At 43.5% G+C, this 24,500-nt stretch overlaps 1 protein-coding gene across 1 annotated transcript in view; it reads right to left on the minus strand.

Moving 5' to 3' along the window:
• Positions 1-11,701: 11,701 nt before the first annotated feature.
• The window catches only part of LOC106651933 (UPF0489 protein C5orf22 homolog), a 459,026-nt gene continuing 446,227 nt past the window's right edge, over positions 11,702-24,500 (minus strand). The window contains exons 7-8 of the mRNA XM_014370635.2: positions 13,402-13,620; positions 11,702-11,936 (exon numbers count right to left, since the gene is read on the minus strand). Coding sequence (XP_014226121.1) covers positions 11,804-11,936; positions 13,402-13,620 — 352 coding nt within the window. The 3' untranslated portion in view covers positions 11,702-11,803. The remainder of the gene's footprint in view (positions 11,937-13,401; positions 13,621-24,500) is intronic.

The raw sequence follows: 24,500 nt of genomic DNA on the forward strand, positions 1-24,500 counted from the left end.
CTTTTCTTATATATACGAAAATCTCTCTACCTTATATATAAACTCTTGAAAATCCCCTATCGCCAACCATTTTAATCTTTATTCGGAAAAGCCGCGGGGTTGCGCAAGGCGGGCTCCTCTGCCTCTTATATACGTATACGTATATCGCAGGTAGTTTCATTTCAATTTCATATTATATGTACAGCGCACAGCGCCGGGGCCAAGCTCGAGTGCAGAGCTGCTGCTTCTCTTTTTCGATTTTTCTTTGCCGTCGATGTATATGTTATATATAATCAGAGAGACACCGATGCACCTAATGTGCACACTTGATGTTTGATCTGACTTAGATAGCTACAGACTGTTTTCTGCTTGCGGGAACCGATCTTGACTCAAAGCGACATCTTGCGACAATTAAATTGTATAAAACAAGTTCAAAATTTCAATTTGTGTCCATACATATAAGCCCATATAATGATATTAGAAGTACGTAGCCCCTAAATTGTTAATATGATAGATCTAAACCAGTTATTTACTACGCATGGAAAAAAACATTGCACTACGCGCATTTACAAGAGTATGGACAGGTATGGAAATACATAGGAAAAATGTTTATCTAATACATTTCACAATGGATAATTCCCACCGGTACACTTTTTTATGCGGGATATACGCATGTATAACATCCCGAGTAAAAAAATTAATGCTCGTAACCTGGCCCAAGTGTGCACCAAATATGTTTGGTGCAAACATTGACATTAATTTTTTTTTACGTGGGATCTTATTTCAAATTCATCGGAAGCTGCAAGTTAATTTTTCATACGGACGATCAAGACGTGGGTGTTACCTTTCCCCTCTAGACCACAAAATTATCCTTTATAAGATCGTAAACTCTCCGCGCGTCTATTAGCACTCTGAAAAGCATCAAATCGATGCTTATGTAATCTCTGCAAGCTGCGCCCGCAAGTTTAACCCCTTTCAATGAGTCGATAAATGAACACGGGATCCTCGTCGAAAGAAATTGAGATTGCGTGAGCTCTCATCGGTGTTAAAAAGAGGGACACTTATGCCTACAGTGCAGTATAGACAGGATAACCCAAAGACACGGCGTCATACCTTCTACACCACTGATTATTATAATCCATTCATCATATCGGACTGCGCGCATCAAAGAATAAGGAAAATCGTCTCTCGAGTCTCTCTCGGCTCTATACCACGGTATGTTATAATATACAAATCTTTAACGCGCGCTTGCATCTATATCCGCGATAGCATCAGCTTTGACCAGTTCGTACATTCGCTCAGTTCGTAGTCTACGAGAGGAAATTATTATTTCTCATAAAGTACTTATGATCTTTTCATTACTGCCGGCCGCGCGCGAGTATATGTGCGCGGGTGCGCACAGGCATTGTACGCAATCGTCGGTGCGCGATATATCGATTCGTTTCTTTCCCCGCGCGTACGTGCGCGTAGTATAGCCAGGGGCGTGGGATGACTCTATATATAGCTCTACACATATCTGCGTACATGCAAATAAAGCGAATTTTTCTGCCTGCTCGCACTAGGCATCGCGCTCGCTAATGCCAGAAGTGCCAGACGTCTGTGCATACATGCGCAAGTGCGTACATAGATATATATGTACGTTTGTGTGTGTGTGTGTGTGTGTGTGTGTGTGTGTGCAGCACATGCATATGGTATAAAGCACGGAAGAGAAAAGAGCGAACTTTCTCGCCGACCTATGTGTGTGTGTGTGTATGTGTGTGTGTGTGTATCGTCGCAGGACGACGAGGCAAAAAAAAAAAGACGACGAGAAAGCTTTTTACTCGTGAGCGAGCTCGAGCTGTATGCGTGTGCTCAGCTCTGCTCCACCTTCTTTTGCGCGGGTAAGCTCGTATGTGTGAGCTGCTGCTGCTGCTGCTGCTGTTGCCGTTGGTAAGCGTGGTATACGTGTATATATATATACGTCGGTACGCCGATGAATAAAAGAAAGGGGAATGGAGTCGAAGAGAAAAAGTCAGGGGAAGATGGAAGCTACAAAGCACCCACTGCGGCTGTTGCCGCCGCCGCCGCCACTGCCGCTGCTGCTTTTGCCGCACACGGCTTTGAACTTTCAGCGGTGTGAGGCAGGAAGGCACAGACTATGTAGTATATAGTAGTCCTATATATATGCTTTAAGCTTGGCGAAGTTTTATGTTGCTGGTGCCTGAGCGACGCTGAAACTAGCATGCGTGCAAAAGTCCGCCGAGCAAAGCTACGATGGTAAATGGTAAAAATCTCATTTAAGTTCTATTCATTCTTCGATAGTTAACGCACCCGAGATCGGAGTTATTACATAAGATTGCTATAGACTTCCTATAGGATTGTTTATGAAGACGATACAGAAGAAAATTTGTACTCGAGATGGGATCATGCGACAAAATCAAAAGAGCACGTGTGCTATTGCTGCGTCGAAAGAAAAAAAAAATTATCTAAAACGCACTCGCAGCAATTGTCTCTATTTTTTCGCCGACGCGTATAATACAGGGCTGTGCAAATACACGCGAGTCGCGATACGCACTCTGCACGCACAGAAGCATATACATACTGCATGCATCTGTGTGTGTGCGAAATCTCCCCAAGCCTGGCACGTATGCACGATCGCCCAGTCATATACATATAGACGACTCGCGTATCATATATAGATGAGTCGTTCGCGAATCCAATGGGGAAGTACATGTATATGGAGAAAGAGAGAAAAGCAAAAGACTTTCATGCATACAGGAGTCAGGTTTTTTTTCCTTCATCCGCATCCCTCGCGCGCGTATGTGTGTGTGCGTGTCTATGTGGAGCACCGGTTGGTACTTACGCTGTACGCGCGCACACACACACATGCGTGGTACAGAGCCGCCCTCGCTCTCGCAGAGCGCGAGATTATCCCGAGGGATCTGGCGCTCGGCACCGAGTGCGACTATGTACGTGCTGAGTGTGTGCTGCCGGGCTCCCGTAGTATACTACTACCCATACTCACCCACCCACCCACGTACGTACTGGCAGCAGCAGCAGCAGCAGCAGAAGAAGAAGAAAAAAGACGGAACGAGAGATTACGCTTACCCCCGTGAGTGTGTATGTGTGTACGCGCTGGGCTCCACAACTCGACGGGGTGATAGAGGGGTATATAAGGGTGGATGCGCGCGAGGAGGGGTTTACTACGCTGCAAACGAAACATCACCCTCGAAATCCTCCCCGTATATAGTCTTCACTCCCCTCCCCCGCAGCAGCAGCAGCAGCGTCTCTCACCTCACCTATGGGGAGTCGCGTCGCGCGCGTTAAACACGTTTTTGTGTATATCTATACGTGTATGTGGGAGCACAGCTAAGCAGCCCACCCACCCATCCACCAACTCTCTGTCTCTCTCGCCGCATATCGATTCTCCGGACGATCTTGCCTTTCTCGACGACGACGACGACGAGTCACGAGCCCGTGTGCAAGTCAAAGTGTACGCGCATTATATATATCACAATGTCGAGGCAAAAATACAATTTATGACGCGACATTTTCTCTGGCTTTTCTATACACTATGGCGCTTTCTTTGTTGCTTTTTCTTTCTTCTTCTCCTTTTTTATTATACGCGTTTTATATTTTCCTCGCCACGTTTGTCTCTCTCTCTCTCTCTCTCGTTCGCTATATAGCTAGCTTGAGCTCACAAAGATTTTTCCAGGGCTGCGCGCACACACATTTTACGAGTGTGTATACGAACTCCCGGGTTTTCGCCGCGTAGCTGCACGCTCGGAGATCATCTCTCTCTCTCTCTCTCTCTCTGCACTGCGCACGACGTCGCAGGCCAAGAAAAATATATACCCGAGCATGAGGCAGGGTCGTGTATAGATGATCGCAAAAATGCAAAACCTCGCGGCTGTTGTAATTTTTAACCGGGAAAAGGTATACGCGAACGATAATAGAAAAAGAGAGAGGCGCATAAAGTATATTAAGAGATCGTTTGTACCGTAATAACATATTTAGTTTGTTTGCGTTTTGTTTGTTTGTTTCTTTTTTTTTTTTTTTGTTTTTTGTTCGAATCCGAGGCGTGGAACAAAGACGAGGATGCGTGCAACCGGATTTGTGCAGTTGAAGCGAAGAAAAAAAAACCATAAGCGAAGCAGCGATTCCTTATAGCCGGCCGGCCGCGCGTGCGACGCTCCCCCCCGTCATCGGGTGCCCGCGCGGATGGCAAACTTTGTGCATTGTTACTTATGTATAGATATACAATATGCATACAGCACGGGAATCGAGTATAGTGTCCCGCTTTCGCCGAACGCCGCCGTAGCCGCCGCTGTCGACAATTTCAAAGTTTTAATTTGAGTTTGAGGACTCATTAGACATTATGCTTCTTTTTACTTTCTTGCATGACCCGCTAACTTTATATAGGCGGCTGCGTGCTGCTGCTGCTGCTGCTGCTGTCCTGTCCGATTTCAACTCTTCTTTCCCTGCGTCTCGTGCCCCCCTTTCACAGCAACAACTTTTCGTAATTTTTATTTCTCTCTATTTTTCAACTTTTTAAGAATACTCGTATAGCTGTAGAACTCATTTACTTGTGTAGCTGCGTCAAATCGTTTGATTGTTTCATAATTTTTACGCATGCTTCATTGTCATTTTTACAAAAAAACTTCGTGCGTCGAAACCATTTATACACACATGAAAGTTATTACAATGGCATTATCAATTCAAGTAGAATAACCTCGACCGTCTCGCAGTTGGGTATGGCAGAATAGAAAAAAAACACATCAAGATGCACTGAATTCAAATGGGAAATTTAAAAGGCCGCGACGCGCGAAGAGACGGACGGAAATCGGATGACCAAAATATCTCTTCTATAGCAAAGTAAGTAATTTTGAAAGTGGCAAAAGAGAAAAGAAGTCGCATAGCGGCAGCAGTAGCAGAGCTCGTAAGTTTGAAATTAGTTGCGCTGCACACGCGCGCGCGCTCGAGAGGATGATCTCCGAGATAAAGTCTATGAGGAGATTTTCAAGTGATATCGAGTTATATAATAAGAATTGCGAAAACTATTTTTACAACGTTTGAGTTGATTTTATTTTTGAATACTTGACCCGCACGAAAAAGTCGGCGGAATTATATCAATCGTGACTGAAAGGTCCTTGAGATGCACAGTCCTTTTTTCATGTTGCATACGTACATTCAGTTTTATCCGCAATATATTTGAATAAAATAAAAGCTAAGGAGCGAAAACGCTGAAAAGCCACATCGGTGCGTATCTTGGCAACACACGCACACTTTTGCGCAATGTATGGCGAATACGTTGGTAGTCGCGGATATACACAAGAGCTAGTGCACCGACGACTACGACGACGACTAGTCGAAGAGCCCCCGAAGTTTATTAATGCGCGCGCTCTCGCGCGAGAGAGAGAGACAGAAAAGAGGAAGAGCAAATCTTATTTGAATAGAAATTGTTACTTCTGGGTATGAAGTTACTTCTTCTTTTGCTTTTCTTATACATTTTTTTCTTCTTCTTCTGCTCCTTTCGCTCGTCGTGCACAACCCCGCGCGATGCGATGCGAAAAGCTCGAATTCGCGAGTAGCGCGCAGGGTAAAAAAAAAAGTCGAGTGCTCCTCTCGCTCGCTCGCTCGTACTCCGTGCAACCGGCTGTGCGTTTCGGCTCTCAGACATGCTCTCTCTCTCTCTCTTTCTCCTTTTTTTCGGATATAGAAGCTCTCGCTCGCTCGCGTCTCGCAAGAAATAAGAAAGAACGTCGTTAGGCCGATGCGTGCACGTTCGGCGGCGCTCGAACGTTCGTAGGGGGTATGGGGGTGTGCTGCTGCTTGTCGTCGTCGTCGTCGTCACGCACCCTCGTGCAGCAGCAGCAGCGCACACACATACACATACACGCGTATACTATATAAGTGTGTACAGTACGCGGGGGTGGGTGAGATGGGCGTCGTTAGGAAGGGCTTTCTACGTACACATATATACGTACGCACACTAGTACACGAGCATATATAGCGAGCGCATACTGCGGCACTGCGAACGCTGTACACATAATATAACGTACACACACGCACACATACACGAAGGAACGAAGCGCGACACGGGGGAGGGTGGGGTGTTGTGTATATTCAAGATAAACCATTGCCGTCAGCTTGTCACGTGTGCGCGGAGAGAGAGAGAGAGAACACAGCATACACCGACCATTTTGCTGGAAAACATAATGCGACGCGAAACGATGTTAAAAATATGGCGCGTACAGCTGAATCTCTTTCTCTCTGTAAGCGACGAGTATGCAAACGCGTGCTAGGATTATTATTCTATTCAAAAATACGTGTACGTGTGTGGGTACGCACGAGATATACAAGAACAATGTGAGCACTTTATATGTGTGCGCGCGTGTGTGCATACACTTTTTTAACTCTGCAAATATGGATTTCAGCATAATAGGCGCGCTCGAACAATTTCTGGCGTTAAATCAAGCCTTATCCTCGCGTGCACGCGCGATATATGCGCCGAGCGAGCTGCTGCTGTTGTATTCACCAATTTTTTTTGTTTTTTCTTAACAATTCTCGTCCTGCTTACACTGCGATTCGTTAGTATTTATGCGCACTCGTAACTCGAATTTAGAAATTTACTCGAAAAAAACAAACCGCTGAAAGTACACGAGATACAAAGACGAGTCAATTGCTCCAATGTTGCATCGATGAGAATCAAACCAAGTCGGGGGGTGTAGTAGTACTGCCCTGCGCACACTTACACTTTGGCGAGAGAAATAAATTGACTTATATATCGGCGAATGACATTACGAATAGCACATAAAACACTTCACAATATACTCGAGTATACTTGCTCCGAAGAGCAAACACGTTTGATGCCAAAAAGACGCATGGAATGAAAAAGAAGAAGCAGCGATCGCTCTTTGGCAGCAGACACACACTCGGAAATTCGACTGGCAAGGACTCGCGTGCGATATTACGCGTCAATATCAAAATAAACAAATGAAAAAAAAGCACGAAAAAACGAATCAAGAGGTTTTACTACGTATGGACGACGTACTCTCTCTCTCTCTCTCTTGCGACGCACGGCGCTCGCATATACCAGAGAGAGATATTATAACATAGCGGCCGCGGAGCGTAGCGCGCGGACAAGTGGAGAAAGGCGACGAACGGTCAGCCATTGGCGGCGAACGAGACACTGACCGGTGCAGGCTTCGGCCGGCGACGAAAGCTGCTGCCTCCTGCTGCACATGCACCGGCGCCCAATATTCTATATACACACAATCGAATATGCGCCGGCGATACGCAGTGCAGTGCACACTGCAGCACAGGCGGATATACGTGTATCGAGGCTACATGTATGTTAGTGCATATACGTATACTGCACTCGGCCAGTTAGGTAGGGGTCACCCGTCGCGCGTTGTTATAACACACTTTCTCTCCTACGTGGGATATATAGTTTTGCCGCTTGGTGCAATATGTATGCGCTCGTGCACCGCTGCACTCTACTGCGCTTTCGTTAACCCCTTCGTTTATGCAGCCCGATCGCACACCCCCTCGACTGTCTCGGCACGCGTGCGTTTTTATTGATTTTTCCGCAGCGTTTTAGGCTACTGCACAAACTGACCCGGAAACTCACAATCAACCGTGCGGATATACGTATGCTAGACATAATTATGCGATTGATCTCTGCGCGCCGCTCGTTATACGACGTACTAAAAATTGCGATACACAACGATTATCTCACAATTTTCAGAGCCTAAAATTCACTATATATAATATCTACATTTCTCGCGCAGAAATGACAACTCCAGTGTAATAGCACCAACAGCTATTGCGCTTACGCAGCTTCACGCGCAATGAATCAGAATCCTGCAGAACGAATATTAATCCTCGAGCTCGCGGCCGCATTGCACGCACGCACAAGTAAACCGTAGAAGAGCTAGCTGAGCACTAATGACCTCATACTCTCTCGAAAGAGCCGCGGCAAATTTTCGTCGCTCGAACATAGGTACAGATCTCTTCCTCTCTCTCTCTCTCTCTCTCTCTTTCTCTCTTACTTTTTCGCCTCTCCCTCTCCACTTTTTTAAAACGGCCCTCGTGCTGCACATACCGATGAATAACAACTAAAAAAATCATACGTGTATTAATGCGGACACGACGACACCTTTGGGTATGTAATGTACGCATCGCACACATACACTGCCAACTCTTCCGTACGTTGGAGAGAGAGAGAGAGAGAGAGAGAGCCAGTATGGGAACAATAGAGCCGAATAAATACAAATAGTATGCGCGCGAGCAAAATATTATGTGCGAGTGAGCATGTGTCTTTTTTTTGCATCTTCCGTATACGCGCACACACATACGGTCATGCACCGCTCGGACCGGTATGTATACAGCTAAAACATGATGAACGAGATACACACATGCACACTTATAGGCACAGGAGAGAGAGAGAGAGAGACAGCTTTCGAGGCTTCCGAGTGAGAGAGAGAGAGAGAGAGAGAGAAAGAGGGAGAAAGAAGAAGAGCTCTTCGCGCTATAATTGGCTTGTGCGCGTTACGGCGCAGTGTATATATAGGTACCCCCGGGGCCCGGCTCGGGGCATTAGCATACGCACCTCGAGATCTCTTTCGTCACGCGCATGCAAATTTTCATATAACGTGCCTACGTGTACGTATACGCATCGACCGATACACGTACTTTATGCGTGCGACGACGCCGCTTGTGTGCTGCAGAGAGCGTGCGAAATACCTGTGTGTGAGAGAGCGAGCGATTATGCGACGCGCCAACGATTCTCCACCCATTATTATTGTTGCCGATATATATTTTTTAATCAAACTGCTACTGTCGATGCTGTATGCAGGCCCAAAAGCCGTATAAAAGAGCAGCAGCAGCAGCAGCAGCTTTCATCTTCACGAGGATCCCGACACCCAATCTATAATAGGATGTTTTGTCAACTGTTTACCTATACGGAATCTCATTAGAAACTTGATACTGATACATCGCTGCAGTCGAATCGCACGCACGCGCATTATACATTTACGATTCTTACCGAACGGGTTTTTAGGCTCAATGCGTTATTGTAGTTTATTGTAGCCCAACAATGTTAGAGGTGTTGCGTGTTTACATAACACGAATTTTGTTTAGCTGTCTGCATATTTTTACTCGTTTTTCCGTATATACCCTCTTTAGCTTCACTACGAAAAATTACCTCAAACGTTACAGTCAAGGTTATGAATTTCAAAAATTCGAGATACAATTGAGTAACACAAAGAGCGCTAATAACAATAATTACAATCCACTAAAGTGTAACGAGAATTATAGAGGCACTGGCCTAAGTGATTCATCGTGATGTAATTGTAAATATGCATAGTCAGAGGGCAGAGCCGAGAGAGAGAGAGAGATTTAAATTTAGGAATGCCCGGGGTGAAACATCGGGGCAGGGAGCTAGAAAGCGAGAGCAAGAGAGAGAGAGAGAGAGAGAAAATACGGAAATTGTCCCGTTGACCCGAAGACCTTTTGCTGGGGCGAGAGGCCGTCCGAGGAAACCGGACCACCCTGTCATTAGTAAACAAAACTTTGTGCGCATATTTTCTCTCTCTTTCTCTCTTCCTCGCAGCGAGCGGTCTGCAGAGGCAGAACCGCGGCGCGGTTATAAGTATGTAATATATAATAACGACTGTCATTATCGCCCTATGCGCGACGCGAAATTTTCGTGCCTCCGAGTAAGTAGGTATGAGTACCTTTTCCGCTTGTCTGTCTATGTGTGTGTGTGTTCCGCTTCTGCGTAATTTACTTGGCCCGTTTAGATTTATGAATGACGAATCCCCGCAACACTTATTCTTTTGTTTCTTCATCGTGTAATACGCTTTTATTAACTATTATTAACTCATGCATGAAAGTTATGACGTTTATGTAAGTGACAAAAATTAGTACGGAATGTTTGGCGGTAATATTGATGATCGTTTCATACAGTTCACGTATCATTGAATATGATATCGACACTCGATCGACAAATTATCGTGTGGTATGCAGAGTTTCTTATATAATTTATGCACCTCTATTATTTGCTTGCAGTGTACGGCATTGACACAGGGATATCCAATACAGCGGGCTGATTACAAATGACGATTCGATCATTCATTCTCCCTCACTTATGTATAGCTTACAACTTTGTCTTTTTAAATCCTGAGCACTCTTGTTTTTTGTGACTATTTTTTTACTGCGAGCATTTTATTACTTTTTTTCTAGGCTCGAAAACTACTACAGCAGAGTAAAATGGACGAAGTCGAAACTCTTTCAATTTTTCCAACTCCCGAATTGAAGCAACAACGTTAATCGGTGTCCATCGGATTGTTTAAAGCGACACGTACAATTTTTTTCATCATCGAAAATTTATTTCTCGAAGTAGTACGCGAGCTCGACGAATTATTCAGAAGTCTCGGCAAGGCATAGATAGAGAATATATACACGAGAGCCGACGGCAGGCAAAAGTACAGCTCTCCTCGCTCTATGGCCCGGAATAATCCCCCGTGTGTGTGTGTGTGTGTGTGTGTGCGTAGTGCGCCGTCTGATATTATACAGAGCGTGTGTGCGTTACGACGAAATTTGCATGAGTAAAAAGTGCGGTTATTGTCGTGCACTGTACATACGCATCGAAACATATAACAAAAAAAGTGCGATCGTAATAGTAAGCGAAAAAAAAGGCTCGCGAATTCGAACTCCTTGCTGCGGAGCTCTCCGCGCGATTCCGGAAACGAGCGAGACCCGCCGCCCGCGACGTTGAGTCCTGGTCAAACGAGTTTTAAATACGCGGTAGAATTCAGAAAAGGAGCTCGGCTACATTTTCTCCTACAATACTCCGTACAAAGACTGGCACACGGCGATCGTCGACAATGCGCGCTCGCGTGTGCGTATGTGGGTAGCCTATACGCCATTCTGCAAAATCCGACGGATGATTGAAGAACAAAGGCGGCGCAAAACTTCTCTTTTCTATAATACATATTTGTGTGCATTTGCAGAAACTCGACGGCCGTGTGCAGATTATAAGCGGAAAGCCGCAGCCGACGCGGAAGTTTCGTTTCAAAGTAAATTAATAAAAAAAAACTGCGTGAGAATAAAGTACTCGAGTGAAAATTCAGAAAACTATGCTCGCGGATGACATCTATTTTTCCATATGGTTGGGCTCAAGATGCGCGATGACTTCGTCGAAGATTCGATGCTCATACGCAGCACAAGAGACGACCTTTGATCGTCTTTTATGCGGCTGTCTCACCGTATTTAAGCGCACGAAGAGTCGCAATTTGCATAAGATCAGTGAGTTGAGCTTCGCAGCTCGAATCGTCTTCGTCGCACCCTTCCTTTTTTCTCTCTCTCTCTCTCTCTGTTTTGCTCGATGTTTTTTTTTCACGCTCTCGGTTGTTGTCCCAGCACACGCAGGGCCTGACGTCTTATTAGCATAATACTACTACCTGGACCCTGCCGCGTACGAAGAGTCCCGAGTTTTCCCACACTTGCGCATCTCAGTCTTGGATCTCGGCGGAGAAGCGCTGTATTTTTTTTCATATGGGGTACACATGATCTCAATGCTGATACTGTTAATTTCAAGGTATTTTTGAAGTTGATTGTTTATCAACTTCTTGATTCAAATTCTTTATTTTATTTAAAAAAATTTTACATTGACAAATTTTCAGGTTTGTTTTTTTTTGTTATAAAAAAACCTGTTACAAAAATCAAGCAGTTTAAAAAATTAACACAGCGTAACAAACATGCAAAAACACACAAATTAAAGAATAATAATTATAAACGCTGTCGAATACACGGAAATGAATCAGCATCAAGCTATACTTCAGCCTAAAACCTCTTCATTGTAAGTCTTGGTAACGTCAACTTCGTGTCCGATTCTTGACTCCAATTCACGAAGAACTCCGTCTTGTATCAGATCGACATCTTCTTCGGGGCAGTACTCGTCGATAGATGATCTGCAAATTTATTAGAAGCACATTTTAATCACATAAAAATTACTACGCTGGATACGCTGCTCTGTTTTTTGCGCGTGAACATTTTTTGATGAACTACTTGAGCAATTTCGGTTAACTTTTTTCTATTTGCGAAGTATTAATTATTATGAACTGACTGTTTTTGCCACATGAAAAAAAACAATCACAAAGTCGGAAAGTTTTCTTCCTAGATTTTTCGGCGGAGCTCGGAGCATGGAAGATCCATGGCACAAAAGTGGGGAGTACAATACACAGACTGGTCGGGAGCAAAAAACCGAAAGAAGAGCAGAGGGGATTAGATAAGGGGAGGAAGATCGTAGGGGTAGCTAAAAAAGGTAGACGAGAGGGGGGAACGTCGAAATCGAAGAAAAAAGAAGGGAGAAAACGGGGTGGTAAGGACACCAACACATTCGGGCGAAGTCGGGGAAAGTTTCGTACGTTGCGTTCTTGAGAGGGGTAAATCGATTCTACTTTCTTTTTTTTATGCCGTACGCTTGTCCCCTTACGAGGATCCACCAACGCCACTGCGTACGAATCATTTGTATGGGAGATGTGCACTATCTTTACGTAAGGTGGCGCCAGTCTTACTTCCATGTCTCGTACTTCAATAGCATTGCACAATGACAATTTGCATTAAAAATATTTTTTTATTAACATGATCTGAAATCGTCACTATCAAGTAATTGATATGATTGAAACATAAGTCAAAAGACTTAATGCATTCTTAGGATATTTAATTAATAATATGACGCATTTTCATTTATGATAGTCTTGATTATTCACGATAGGATAATAAATGAGTTAAATTAAAATATTTATTTTATTAAAGTTCATTATAGCTTTGCATATATCTGTTGAGTGCACGTATAACACGTTAAGAAATATTAGTCTTGGTAAATCAAGTTTTTTTCCATATTGTAAGTAATGCAAAACGTAAAATAATTGTTGTATTAATAAATTGAAAGACGACTAACTTTTGTTTACCAATTTTTCCTCTGTTTAACGAAGGTATATAAAAGAGGCAAATAATTAGATGTCCTTTTAACTCGTAGCGACATCAAACGACAGATCAGTGAACACGTGATAAGAATTTTGGAACACCCTTGGCACAAATGCTTCCCCCCCATGCTTATGTGTGTTCGGGTAGAAAAAAAAGGTGGGGCCTGTTTGTGGCCTGACAAACGCCTACATTACGACACTGTTCCTTAGCCCAGCCCATGATGTGTCGGTCCCCTTCCACGAGCGAATACACCTCTCTATTACAATAGTGTATACGTTTTCTCTCTCGGCCAATGATGCGGCTTTTACAACGCGGTACAGTACATGAGAAAAATTAGAGATACAGTCGTTTGCCGTTTCACATGCGGCAATTCGATGGATTATTTTGGCACGCGATGATTCTATCTTGGGCAGGAATAATGTTGCTTATCGAAAAAAAAATTGTTACCTGGCTACAGTGACGATCGTTGGCAATGCCGGCAGAGCCAACAAAAATGCCCTGAATGCACCTTCGATAAAACGTTCCAAATCAGGTCTAGAAGTTACGTGGTGCGGGAGTTCGGTGTCGTCGATGGTACAACCTGAATTGTGCACCAGCATCCAATCGATCTCTTGATCCTTGTAATGTTTATGCATTTCTTGGTGGAGCTCCTTCACCGCTTCGTACCTGCAAAAAATAGTAAAAAGAAAAAATAATTTACGATGAGCCGTGAATAATATCAGAGATTATTCTATTGCACGAATGCGTCACAAAATATTTTCGTACCGAATAAGCTCTCTTATAGAGCGATTCACCGATACAAAAAAAAACATGAATTTGCACCCATGCATCAGAGGGAGATTCACCTGTGTCGCGTCAACTATATGCAGTATAAGCTACATCTTTACAAAAGAGATACATAAAAGGGTTGGATGCATCGTACGCGCGCTGCTTAATTGAGTGTTGAGAAATTAGAGGGTAGTGAAACACATAGACTATAAGAGAGACAGCGACCACAAAGATGGTGGTGTTGCGCGTCGGTAGTCGGTCGGTCGGTCGGTCCGGTCGGGTCGTGTCGCACTCGCTTGACCCGTTTGAAATGACCATCGGTATAATCAGTTTGCATATACTCATACCCAAACTGGACGTACAGTACGGTACGCTCGTGCGTGGATTAACTGCGCTACATATATTTCTCAGCCCTTTTCCTTTTGGGCGGCTACTGCGAACTTCAGCGCGTGCCAAGCGCAGTATCTTCATAACGAATAATTTGCGCTCGTTGTGTGCGTGCGGTTGGCCACAATGCGAGAGAAGCGGATTAATCATAACTTTGCGTTCGCAGCGAGAGAGAGAGAGAGAATATGGCGATGTATACGAATTTAATTTCGTTTTCAAAGCTGCGGTGTACCTGATTTATGACGGATTAAACGGGTTCTCTATGTAATTGAATAAGAATTAATTATATATCATTTATGGTTATAAAAACAGGCGGACGAATGATATTTGTAGAATTGTGTCGTTTGAAGCGCAAAAAAGATGCAAGATACTCTATGAAAATGAAGGAAGTAATACAAAAAAAGGGCCCGAAGAAACACGAGCGATTTTTTTTGCATGGCACGTCGATAAAGCGCGCGCGTGTCTATGTCCGATACATATCGGAGAAAATAAAACACGAGCACGTATAGAGGGCCAGGTGCGAAAAATAAAGGTAGCACACGAGAGGACTAGAGGGAGTCGACGACGATGACGACGACGACCAAGTGGACAACGCCGCGTCGTGTATTACACGCTGTTGTACGACGAGACCGCTAATGCGATAACTGTTATGATCGGAAGGCGCAGAAAGCAGCTCGCACGTCGCCAGCTCGGCCCTGTATAATATGTATTATAATACCTGCCAGTAGTTTGCAGTTTATAACATTATACATATCCTCGAGGCTTTCCTCGCTGAATATTAATTATTCTCTCGCCGATGGACACCTGTTCTGACACATCTTTATGCGCGCCGGCCATAGCTCGCTATAGCGCATGTGTTACATTTTCTACACCTCGTGGTGTTGCTGATTCTCTTCTTAGATTACAGGCGAGTATATGACCGCTTCTTTCGCGCGCCCGAGAGCCAAATATGCGAATGCGTGTGCGAATGTAACAGATGCCGCAGCTAATTGCATTTTGACTCGATTGTGTCGATGACCCATCGGATTCTTCGAATTCGTTCGGTCGGTCGCTTTTTTACATCTTACAAGATCAATCAGTCGTCGATATACGATTAACTCTTATATAAGATATTCGCGATATATTAACATTTATATCATTCTATTCTATGGGTCTCTGACTCGGAGTCGTCGTGTGCTCCTTGCCGCGTGTTGTTCTTACCGACTCTTTTTCGTACCGTGACTTATATAATAATTTTGATTTTGCTACTTGCAGATTTACAGATTCAAAGGTACTCGCCATCTAGTGGCAAAGGCATAAAGTGGTATTATTGTAATTTAAGTAGCTGATAACTGGTCTAAATTTTTTGAAACTATCAAATAATCATTTGCAGTTTAATAGTATATTTTGTAACAAGTACGCGAAGCAGTTGTTACAAAATATACTATTTCAATACAACTTTATCAGAAATGGTAAACTTTTCAATTTTTATTCTTTGAGCATTATTAAGTCAAGAATTTTTACCAGGGATATTTTCATTTCTGTAGCTACTGATTAAAATTAAATGGAACGGGTCTCATTGCTTCTATTGCACTCTAAGACAATTTTGTCTATAGATAATGTCATTGCTCAATTTTTTGAACAAAATTGTAATTTAAAAAAACGTACGGAAAAGCTTGCAAAGCAATCGCAACAAATATAACGTCAGTTTTTTGCGCACATAGAATTTGTATCATATACAAAACAAAGTCTGCACAACGAGAAAGGAGCCAGTGTGCAGACTCTCGTACACGAGCACATATAGAGAAAGAGAAAAGGAAAGCAAGCCGTGTCGTGGACAATAGTACTGTGTAGCGCATACGCGAAGACAAAAAAAAACAACAGAACGAGAGCAAAAACAAGAGGCAAAAAATATGAAGAGCTCGAGCTGGGCCGCGCTGGGGCGAGTAGTGGTGGGTCCCTCATTATCCAGAACCGTTTTAGGGTATATTTGTCGTTAAGGGGGTCATATGCAAATGATGGTGTACAGCAGCGAGAGAAGAGCAAAGACTCGAGAAAAGCAGCAAAAAATGGCCCCGTTATATATTATTCGCGTATGCTGTATTATGCGCGGCTCGACAACGGTACATAGCCAAGCGGCAGCTTTCTCCGCGATCGCGACGCGCCTCGTGTGTATTATTATACGTATAATGCGAGCACACAAATCGCGATGACGAGGATACGTTATATATAATACTTACAGCCGCGAGTTTCGAGATATATGTACAGACTGCAGGGAGAAAGAAAGAGTATGATGTGTAGCTTCGGGGTTGTGTGTGTGTGTGTGTGTGTGTGCAGGCTGTTGAGTTGCAAGCAGCAGCAACTGCGGAAGATCGAGCCTGTGTGGCGCGTATAAAGTAATCACATGATCAATTATTAAAGTTGAAGCAAAAACAAGAAGGGAGTTGACAGATCCCCGAAAGTGACGGCGCGAGCGAGACGCGGCTGCTATGACCTGCGTGCAGCTTATATCGCATAGTGCACGTATATTTTATTTTATATTATATGTACGACGACGATCGCGACGCGCGTGCGTGCAAGACCTGTATTATAAGATCATAACGTGTGCGCGCGTCTATCGTTCCGTTTTTATCTAGATATTATGTAGCTCGTTCGAGGATCCTATTGGTTCGTCCAGCTGCGTGAGAGTGCTGTACACGGACGTTTTTTCGCTCTCCACTTGGCTGCATATAATGCCCCGCGCCGTGAAAATAATCTTTGACCTGGGATCTGTTAAAACGTCGTGAGCTCGTATACACGTACGATGTGCGAGCTTTCGAGACTCGTGCTGAAAACTTTTTTTAATTGAAATCGTTCGGTTTTTTCTTTCATCAGATGCGAGATTTTCAAAGAAATATCGAATGTCTGAGAAAAAAGAATTCGTTCATAATTTTCATAAAAGTTTTTTAACAATCAATGAAACATGTTTTTATAGATAATTATCAAACCCGTGTTTTTACTTATATAATTAATATAACTTTGCCACTTTCAGAATTACGAATGAAGGTATTCGCCATCTAGTGGTGGAGACTGTATTTAAATTTGATTGAATTTTAATCATTTTTTTAGCAACTACAAAGCAAAAAATAAATCAGTATTATAAAATACATTTTCAATCGATATTTTTGAATTTATGTTAAGTTTTCAATCCTTTGAATTCGACGATTCAAAATATTGTATGTATTTGCATTTTTATCTGTTTTTTGTCACTTATTCACTTCAACTGAAACAGTAGAGTTTTCCATACCTGAAGACATTCTCAGAATTAATAAGAAAATTTTTCAGCGTTGCGTCAATATTGGTCTTTTACGAAAAATTTCGTTAACTAAGCTCCATAAAAAATTTTATGAGTACAGCTTTTTGGGAGGCTAATCGTTGTGGGCTGGTTTACGACAAAGCCGGGCGGTTTTTTGTGAATCTCTGCATGTGTATAATATGTCTGCCGACGAGTGGGCAGATACGCAGCACTTCCGCGATCGCTTTCTCTTTCGTCGACCTAATGAAATTTCGACAGAGCTGTAAAAAATCTTCACCCCGATTATTATTTCCTTCTCTTGCTCAACTAGATCGACATAATTTTTGTGAAAATGGGAGGGTGTACTTATTTCCATGGGCTTTTGCGTCTATGCAAGCACGATTGCGCCGCTTCAAAGGGTGAAAAACTAAAATATTCGTAGTGCCAGCTGCTTCTAAAATTAGTTAGATTTCTAGCCAAGCCTTTTTTGCAATAAAAAATTGAAAAGTCACCCCGATATATAATAAAAAATCGATAAGCTAGCTTCGAACTCCGTATATCGCACCATCTCGCGATAATGAAAACTCGACACGATTCGAACAAAGAACGTTTTGTTCTAAGCGTTTCTGATTCGGCGCTGCCCCGTGTGCTCGAGACGCGCCTCGACGGATTCTTTTTCACGTTGAAATTAGCATTTGGCCCTGCACATTCCCGTGTATTATTATAGCACAAGATGGAATCGCTTGGAGAAGATGTAAAATATATAAAGAATACCCCTGGTTGGCGAGCGCAGTGGCGGGGTAACGCGATATAGCTTTTTCCTCGCGGTTTCAAAAACTATTCAATGGTATGATGTTACGAGAGCCGCGCGCGCGCGCCGAGGGATGGCCCCGAAATATGGCTGATGAAATAACAACTTGGCGCTTGGCGCAGTGAACGGAGCGTTATATATGTATCATACCCACTCGCGTGTACATTACCGCACATCGTATTCAAACTTCGCAAACAATATCTTTCTCACACTCGTCCCGTATTCCCCGGTAGTTTTTTTGATTTAAAAAACTAGTTATGCAAAGCGAAATAATTAAAAATAACACAGAAAGCGCAGTGCGGTGCAATGCTATCTTTTCATTTGTTACGCAGAGTTTTTGTTTCAAATGGATTTCTTGTTTAAACGAAAAAAATGCAAATGACGATGGTACAGTAGCGATAAAATTTATTTAAAATGGAAATATTTTAAAAAGTACGTGCGTCTAAAGAAAAATTAATTGCGGCATTATCGACTCTTTAAACGTCTAGAGATGGCAATATCAGCGAGCTCGAGTACGGTGGCTCATGCGTACAATAGCGTCATACTCGCAATAATGAGGGGTATATCGATTATTGGCTTATTGTAAGTACAGAAAGGAAGAAAAAAAGTGGTGTATAGACGAGGGATCATCGCATCTTTCTTCTGAAATTCGTGGTGTGTGTATTATATACCTGCTGCTAATAATGAAAGTCTCGAGGGTTGTATGTCTATAGCACACGTGGCAATTCCGCGCGCACCTAGAATAGAGAAAGAGAGAGAGAGGCGCGTATTAGCCGCATTTATCCGCGCACCAAGCATTGAATTCTCAGAGTCAAAAAGTTGTGCGTTGCGTTCGCTATGTACTAAGGGCATGCGAGCGAGATAAATCGTTGCGCAGGTGCTGCGTCACGCTGCTGCTGGATCGGATGTGTATTGATAGATGGGTGCGCAGAGAGCCAACCGAGAGAAAAAGAGCCAATACATCGATGTATAGAGGGGAAATTATAGCCAATCGATACATACACATGCGCTTACCCCTGCGTTCATATAATAGTGCCGGTGCTCTGTGCGCAACGATCGACTGTATATAATACAGAAGCTCCGGTGCGTGTGTGTGTGTGTGTCGATGCACCACATTCAAGCTGCAGTTCAAATCGCCTATTATAGCTCGTAAACCCATAAACACGTATACGCGATACAAATACCTGCCCCGTATGTATTGACGCGCGCGCGCGCTATTAGAGTTAACAATATGTGAGCGCGCACGCACGCACACGCGATTATTTTACCATCGAGCTGTCGATGATTCGGCGCTACCCTCCCTCTCTTCTTTCATTCTTCCTATAATTCTCCTGAGCTGTTGCTGGCTGATGCTCAAATGCATACATACTGCACTCTCCCTTTCTACGAACGTTGCGTATTATAATACAATTTTCGCGCGTGCTCGTCTTTCATATGTATTATTGGGGGTTGGGCGCCAACCGATCATTAACCTGACCTCATCGATAATAAGGCGCTCGATATTCTCCCCCTCTCAACGTGTATAACTCGGTGTGGTGTACACACCTCAACCTGTCAAGTATCGATCTATAGTATACATCTATATAGACCTATGTAACCACGCACATTCATCAGCTAGCGCCAGCCACAACACAGAGCGCTAGAGAGAGAAGAGAGTAAAGTTCATTTTTTAACGAGCTGTGAAGAGGGGGCGAATATACTCTTCAACTTCGAAGTTCGATATTATGTGCCAGAGGCAATGCCGAGAGAAAGAGAGAAAGAGATGATCAGCGCGCGACTGACGTGTCAGCAGTCCCCGGGAGCGTGCACCCAGAACGCGAGAGACATGTCTTTATTGAATCGCGAAATTGATCATAGGGCTACGCACGAAGAACGACGACCGACGATCTGCTCGGAACGCAAAATTCTTTCTCTCTACCTACCTCTGATATTTTCGTGCATAAATCTTTTTTTCATTTTTTAATTTGCAGACATCAGGATTCGCGTCGCTCGTTTGCGTTATTGTACGTCTTATATGTATATGGAACGAGTTCATAGGTAAGTACAATAGACCAACTACACATATGCGAAGGGTTTGAGAAAATAATTTGAACAGATAGTCGAGGAGGCACGCACACACACACACATATAGGCACAATGTGCCTGGGTGAGAGAATATGACCAGGTGCTTAGCGCGCCCGCAGGAAGGAGATCAGAGCCAGATCCGGATGAAGTGTAAGAAAAAGGAGAAGAAAAAGGTACGGTATATAGGCTGGGCAGGTAGCTCTCTGTGGTATATATACGTGCAATATGCGCATGCTGTACACTTCTCGTTACGTTTATGAGATCGACGCGACGAAAGCACCGAGACGTGCCTGCGAAAACGGAAGTCTAATTTGGATTTGGGCTCTCTTCCGATTCTCATGGTGACATTAAACTCGCCTAGCTCGACTCGTGCGATGCCCCGAAAAATCTCTTGGCACGAATTGTGCGCGCGCGCGCGCGACTTACATAATATAATAATAAATGTATATATACCTGAAGGATCGGACGGATGAAAAACCCGAGAGCGAAGCTCTATTTACCACGGTTAAAGTGGTAATTAAATTAATAAGAGAAAAAGAGGTGTGACTCGTCTAGGTATACAGTCGCACTCGAGAAAAGTCGTCGAGAATCACGCATCAGACACGAAGCTGTACGAAGCGAGGGCTTTAAAGAAGAAGAAGAAAAAAAATACGTCGTCGCACGTTGCAGCGTACGGAAAAAAAGGGGCGTGCGTGGAAAAACAAGAGTGCAAGATCCGCACACGCAGCGAGAGACAGAGAGGGCACGCACGCATTGTATTACACGCACACACGTGAACAGGTATATTACACAGCATCTCTCTCCTGCGCGCATATATCTAAACGCAGGACAGCCAGCAGCAGCAGCAGCCCTGCGGAATTTCTAATGAAGTGTGTGAACTTCAACCCGTTCGGGCCGTGTAGCGCGCGCGCTGCTGCGTCGCACGTACTAACCTAATTAAGTCCAGGAGCGAGCATGCAAATTTCTTTCTCCACGGGACATGGCCTCGTCGTCGTCGTCGTCTGCGTCCGCTTAACCCCCGACAGCATATCTCTCTCTTTCTCTCTCTTTCGCTCGACGTTTCTTCAGCTTGCGTGCAGTGTGACACTCTTTTCATCCCGAGTATATGCCACGTTGTATATATATACCTGCGCCTTTCTTTTCTCTCGTCCGGGCTCTCTCTCTCTCTCTCTCTTTCCGCTGCACTGCACCGCTCGCTATCAATGACAGCGCCTCCAGCTACATGGTATAAATATACATTTATTATATAATGCCGACCTCGTGAGGCTGAATGGACCGACGAAGCTGCCGTTGCTGCTGCGCCAAGCTCGACGTATTTAATTTCCATAACGAATCTAGTTTTTCAGCCCCGTACGCATTCATCGAGCATTACAACTTGTAAATGCCACCGCCGTCGTACAAAAAACACGCCACCGTGCGTAATATATAGCAAACGTACACATCATTATATGCAAAGCTTATAATATTACACGTACAATTAAGCACTGCGAATTTGTTCATCCATTTTTCGTTTTAATGCGCGCAAATTAAAGTCTCGCAGCTATGGTGCAGTGAAAAGCACGAGACCGCCGATTTGTACATAACGTTCCAAGGCGGTCGGAACAATCGTCGTGCAATTTCGCGTAATTTTTTAAAAAGGTCTCGAGAGGCCAGCGCGCGCTCTTTAGTGCGACGGCAGCGGCGGTCTTAACACCGACTTTCCGGGCGCGCTTGTACATTATAGCTCGGGCAGCAGCAGTACAGAACAGCTTCTTATAAAACTCGATAAGAAAAAGAGTCAAGAGTTGAGGGCGAAGGTTAGAGGGAGAGAGAGAGAGAGAATAAAAGAGTCGGAGAAGTCGCTAAAGATGTAATTAACCGCGACGCGCGCGCGGGCCGTACAGCGGATCCGACAGAATTAGTGTGCGCGTGGTAGCGGATAAATTAACGCAATTATATACGTAGCGGCCGCGCAGAGAAAGAGAGTTTTTATGCCTCGTTGCGGCTTTTCACATTTTCATCTCCTTTCTTCCTCTCGTTTCTTTCCGGATTTTTGCCGAGTCGATGTTGTCGTCGACCATAACGCGCGGCGACGAGCGATCCTACTAAGTGGGCTCTCTCATCGTCTCCAAGTCAAATAAATCGCCGAGTCCATTCAACTTGTACAAATTCCACCTTGCCTTATGCTTGCTTGCTTTTTTTTCCTCTTCTTCTTTCTTTTATACCTCTGGTTTTCATTGGCTTTCCTCTATTAAGTTTTAATCGGCGACGCGACGACGACTTTTTCATTATTTCAATCCAATTCTTCCGTTTTTACGAAAGAGAACACGAGCAAAGGTATTATAGAAAAGCTTTAACGCATCTTGCCATCGTGACTATTAAAAGAATATGCTGTAGCTAAACCTTCTTGTTGTCTTGTAATATGCAAAACTGCTCCAACTTCCCTGCGTGATATCTTTTTCTTTGTGAAGAATGTATCTGTATTTTGTTAGATCACGCGAGGCATGTAAGAAACTCGGTGAACCGGTGCACGATATCTTTGGATCTCAACTTCTATTATTGAGACACGTACGAAGCGATCATATCGAGAATATTATTAGCTCTATATGTATTACAAATCTGACAAATGCAGATGGCTCCATTCATTGATACGGATCAATTATAGTACGTAATACATCATCCATACGAGTGGGCACAAAATACGATATAAATAAAATATTTTTAAGAGATGCTTTCTTTCGTATATTCGTCTGTGAATTTGTTGCTTTCGACGTTAGATCTTTTAAAACCTAGTTACTTCGAAACTACTAAGTATGAAATTGAAAATTATAATTATATTTTATATTGTGTATAATTATAATCAATATTATAATTAATATTGATTAATTATAATATTGTTGAAAGACACATTAAAAGACACATTCAATATTAATATTAATTATAATATATTGATTATAATTATAAAGGAAGAAAGTATTTTTCTTTTGCGCGAATGTGTCTTTTGTACATTACAGCCACCTAGTGGTAATTATTATGATCATAATATATCTTTCCTCGGATGTTGGACTGATAGTTAAGATCATTTGGTTTGTTTAAAAACGTATACTAAAAAAAAGTTAGAGATGGATAAAAAAAGAAATTCTTTGCATTTTTATCGGAAACATCATTTTTCATTAATTTCATCGTGAACTTTGATATGGGAAGTTGTGGTCATTTAAAGTAATATTGACACCCACAAGTACCCCTAGTTTACTCAGTTCTCATTTTAAACTGTATTTTTTTTAATTGACAAAATATGCCAACGAGTTTCACGAAGTAATTGATACAGCTCACACACCATCTGATGCAGTTTTGATCACAAAAAGAATCGTAGGGCAAAGTTCACGTGTATATTCACGTTCCGAGCGAGCTCCTCTCGAGGCCCCGGAATTCATCTCGAACGTATGACGCGTCGAAAGGAAAAAAAAGTATCGTGGGAGCCCGAGGAACGAGCAAGAGAAGCCCAGCAACGAGCTCTCGCTCCTCGAGCCCTCATGGTCCGCGCAAGACATTTGCATACTCGTTATTACACCTTATGTATTATACGTATATATACGCGTTTGAGAATCTTTGCGTGTCACTGCGTAGACCCCTATAAATATATGTGCGTGCGCGTGTATTATGAAATATGTGAATAGTGCCGCATACTAGTTTGGTCTTTGTGCCCGAGCATTACCCAAGACAAATAAGAAAGAGGAGAGAGACAGATACACGCGCTGCGTCTTTCTTTTTCATCTCGGGGCTCTCTCGTACATATACGTACGTAGTGTGTGCGAGCTCGCATAAAAAGCCCCACGTGACCTGCCTCCAAAGTGCAAGATCACGTACTCGGCAAGGGTGTCTCCTTGGTCGCTTCTGATGTCGTTTTATATCTCGCCCTTAAAACTGTCAGCTGGAAAACTCACGGTTCACGGTCGTGCAACGAATACGGAAAAACTTGATACGACGAACGACGATCGAACTTTGTGATCTACGATGATTATAACGTGGTCGAAGCAATTATTACTCGAGACGCAAGCAACCAGCCGTGGATAATTCTATCGCCCCGCGAAGGACATCCAGTTTACGGAGCAGCATTTGTACGCGCAGTCCAAATAGTATAGCTGCGCTAAATTTCCATACGCGCGCAGACTCCGCGTTTCCGCATCAGGGTTTACTAGATGGATATCCCTTCCTTCTCTGCCGTGCAGGGCGGTATTATTATTTTTTACTTTAAACGAAACCGGCCCCGAAACAACGAAATTA

The sequence above is a fragment of the Trichogramma pretiosum genome, unplaced genomic scaffold, assembly GCF_000599845.2.
Source record: "Trichogramma pretiosum strain Unisexual culture from Peru unplaced genomic scaffold, Tpre_2.0 scaffold11, whole genome shotgun sequence".
NCBI classification, from domain to species: domain Eukaryota; kingdom Metazoa; phylum Arthropoda; class Insecta; order Hymenoptera; family Trichogrammatidae; genus Trichogramma; species Trichogramma pretiosum.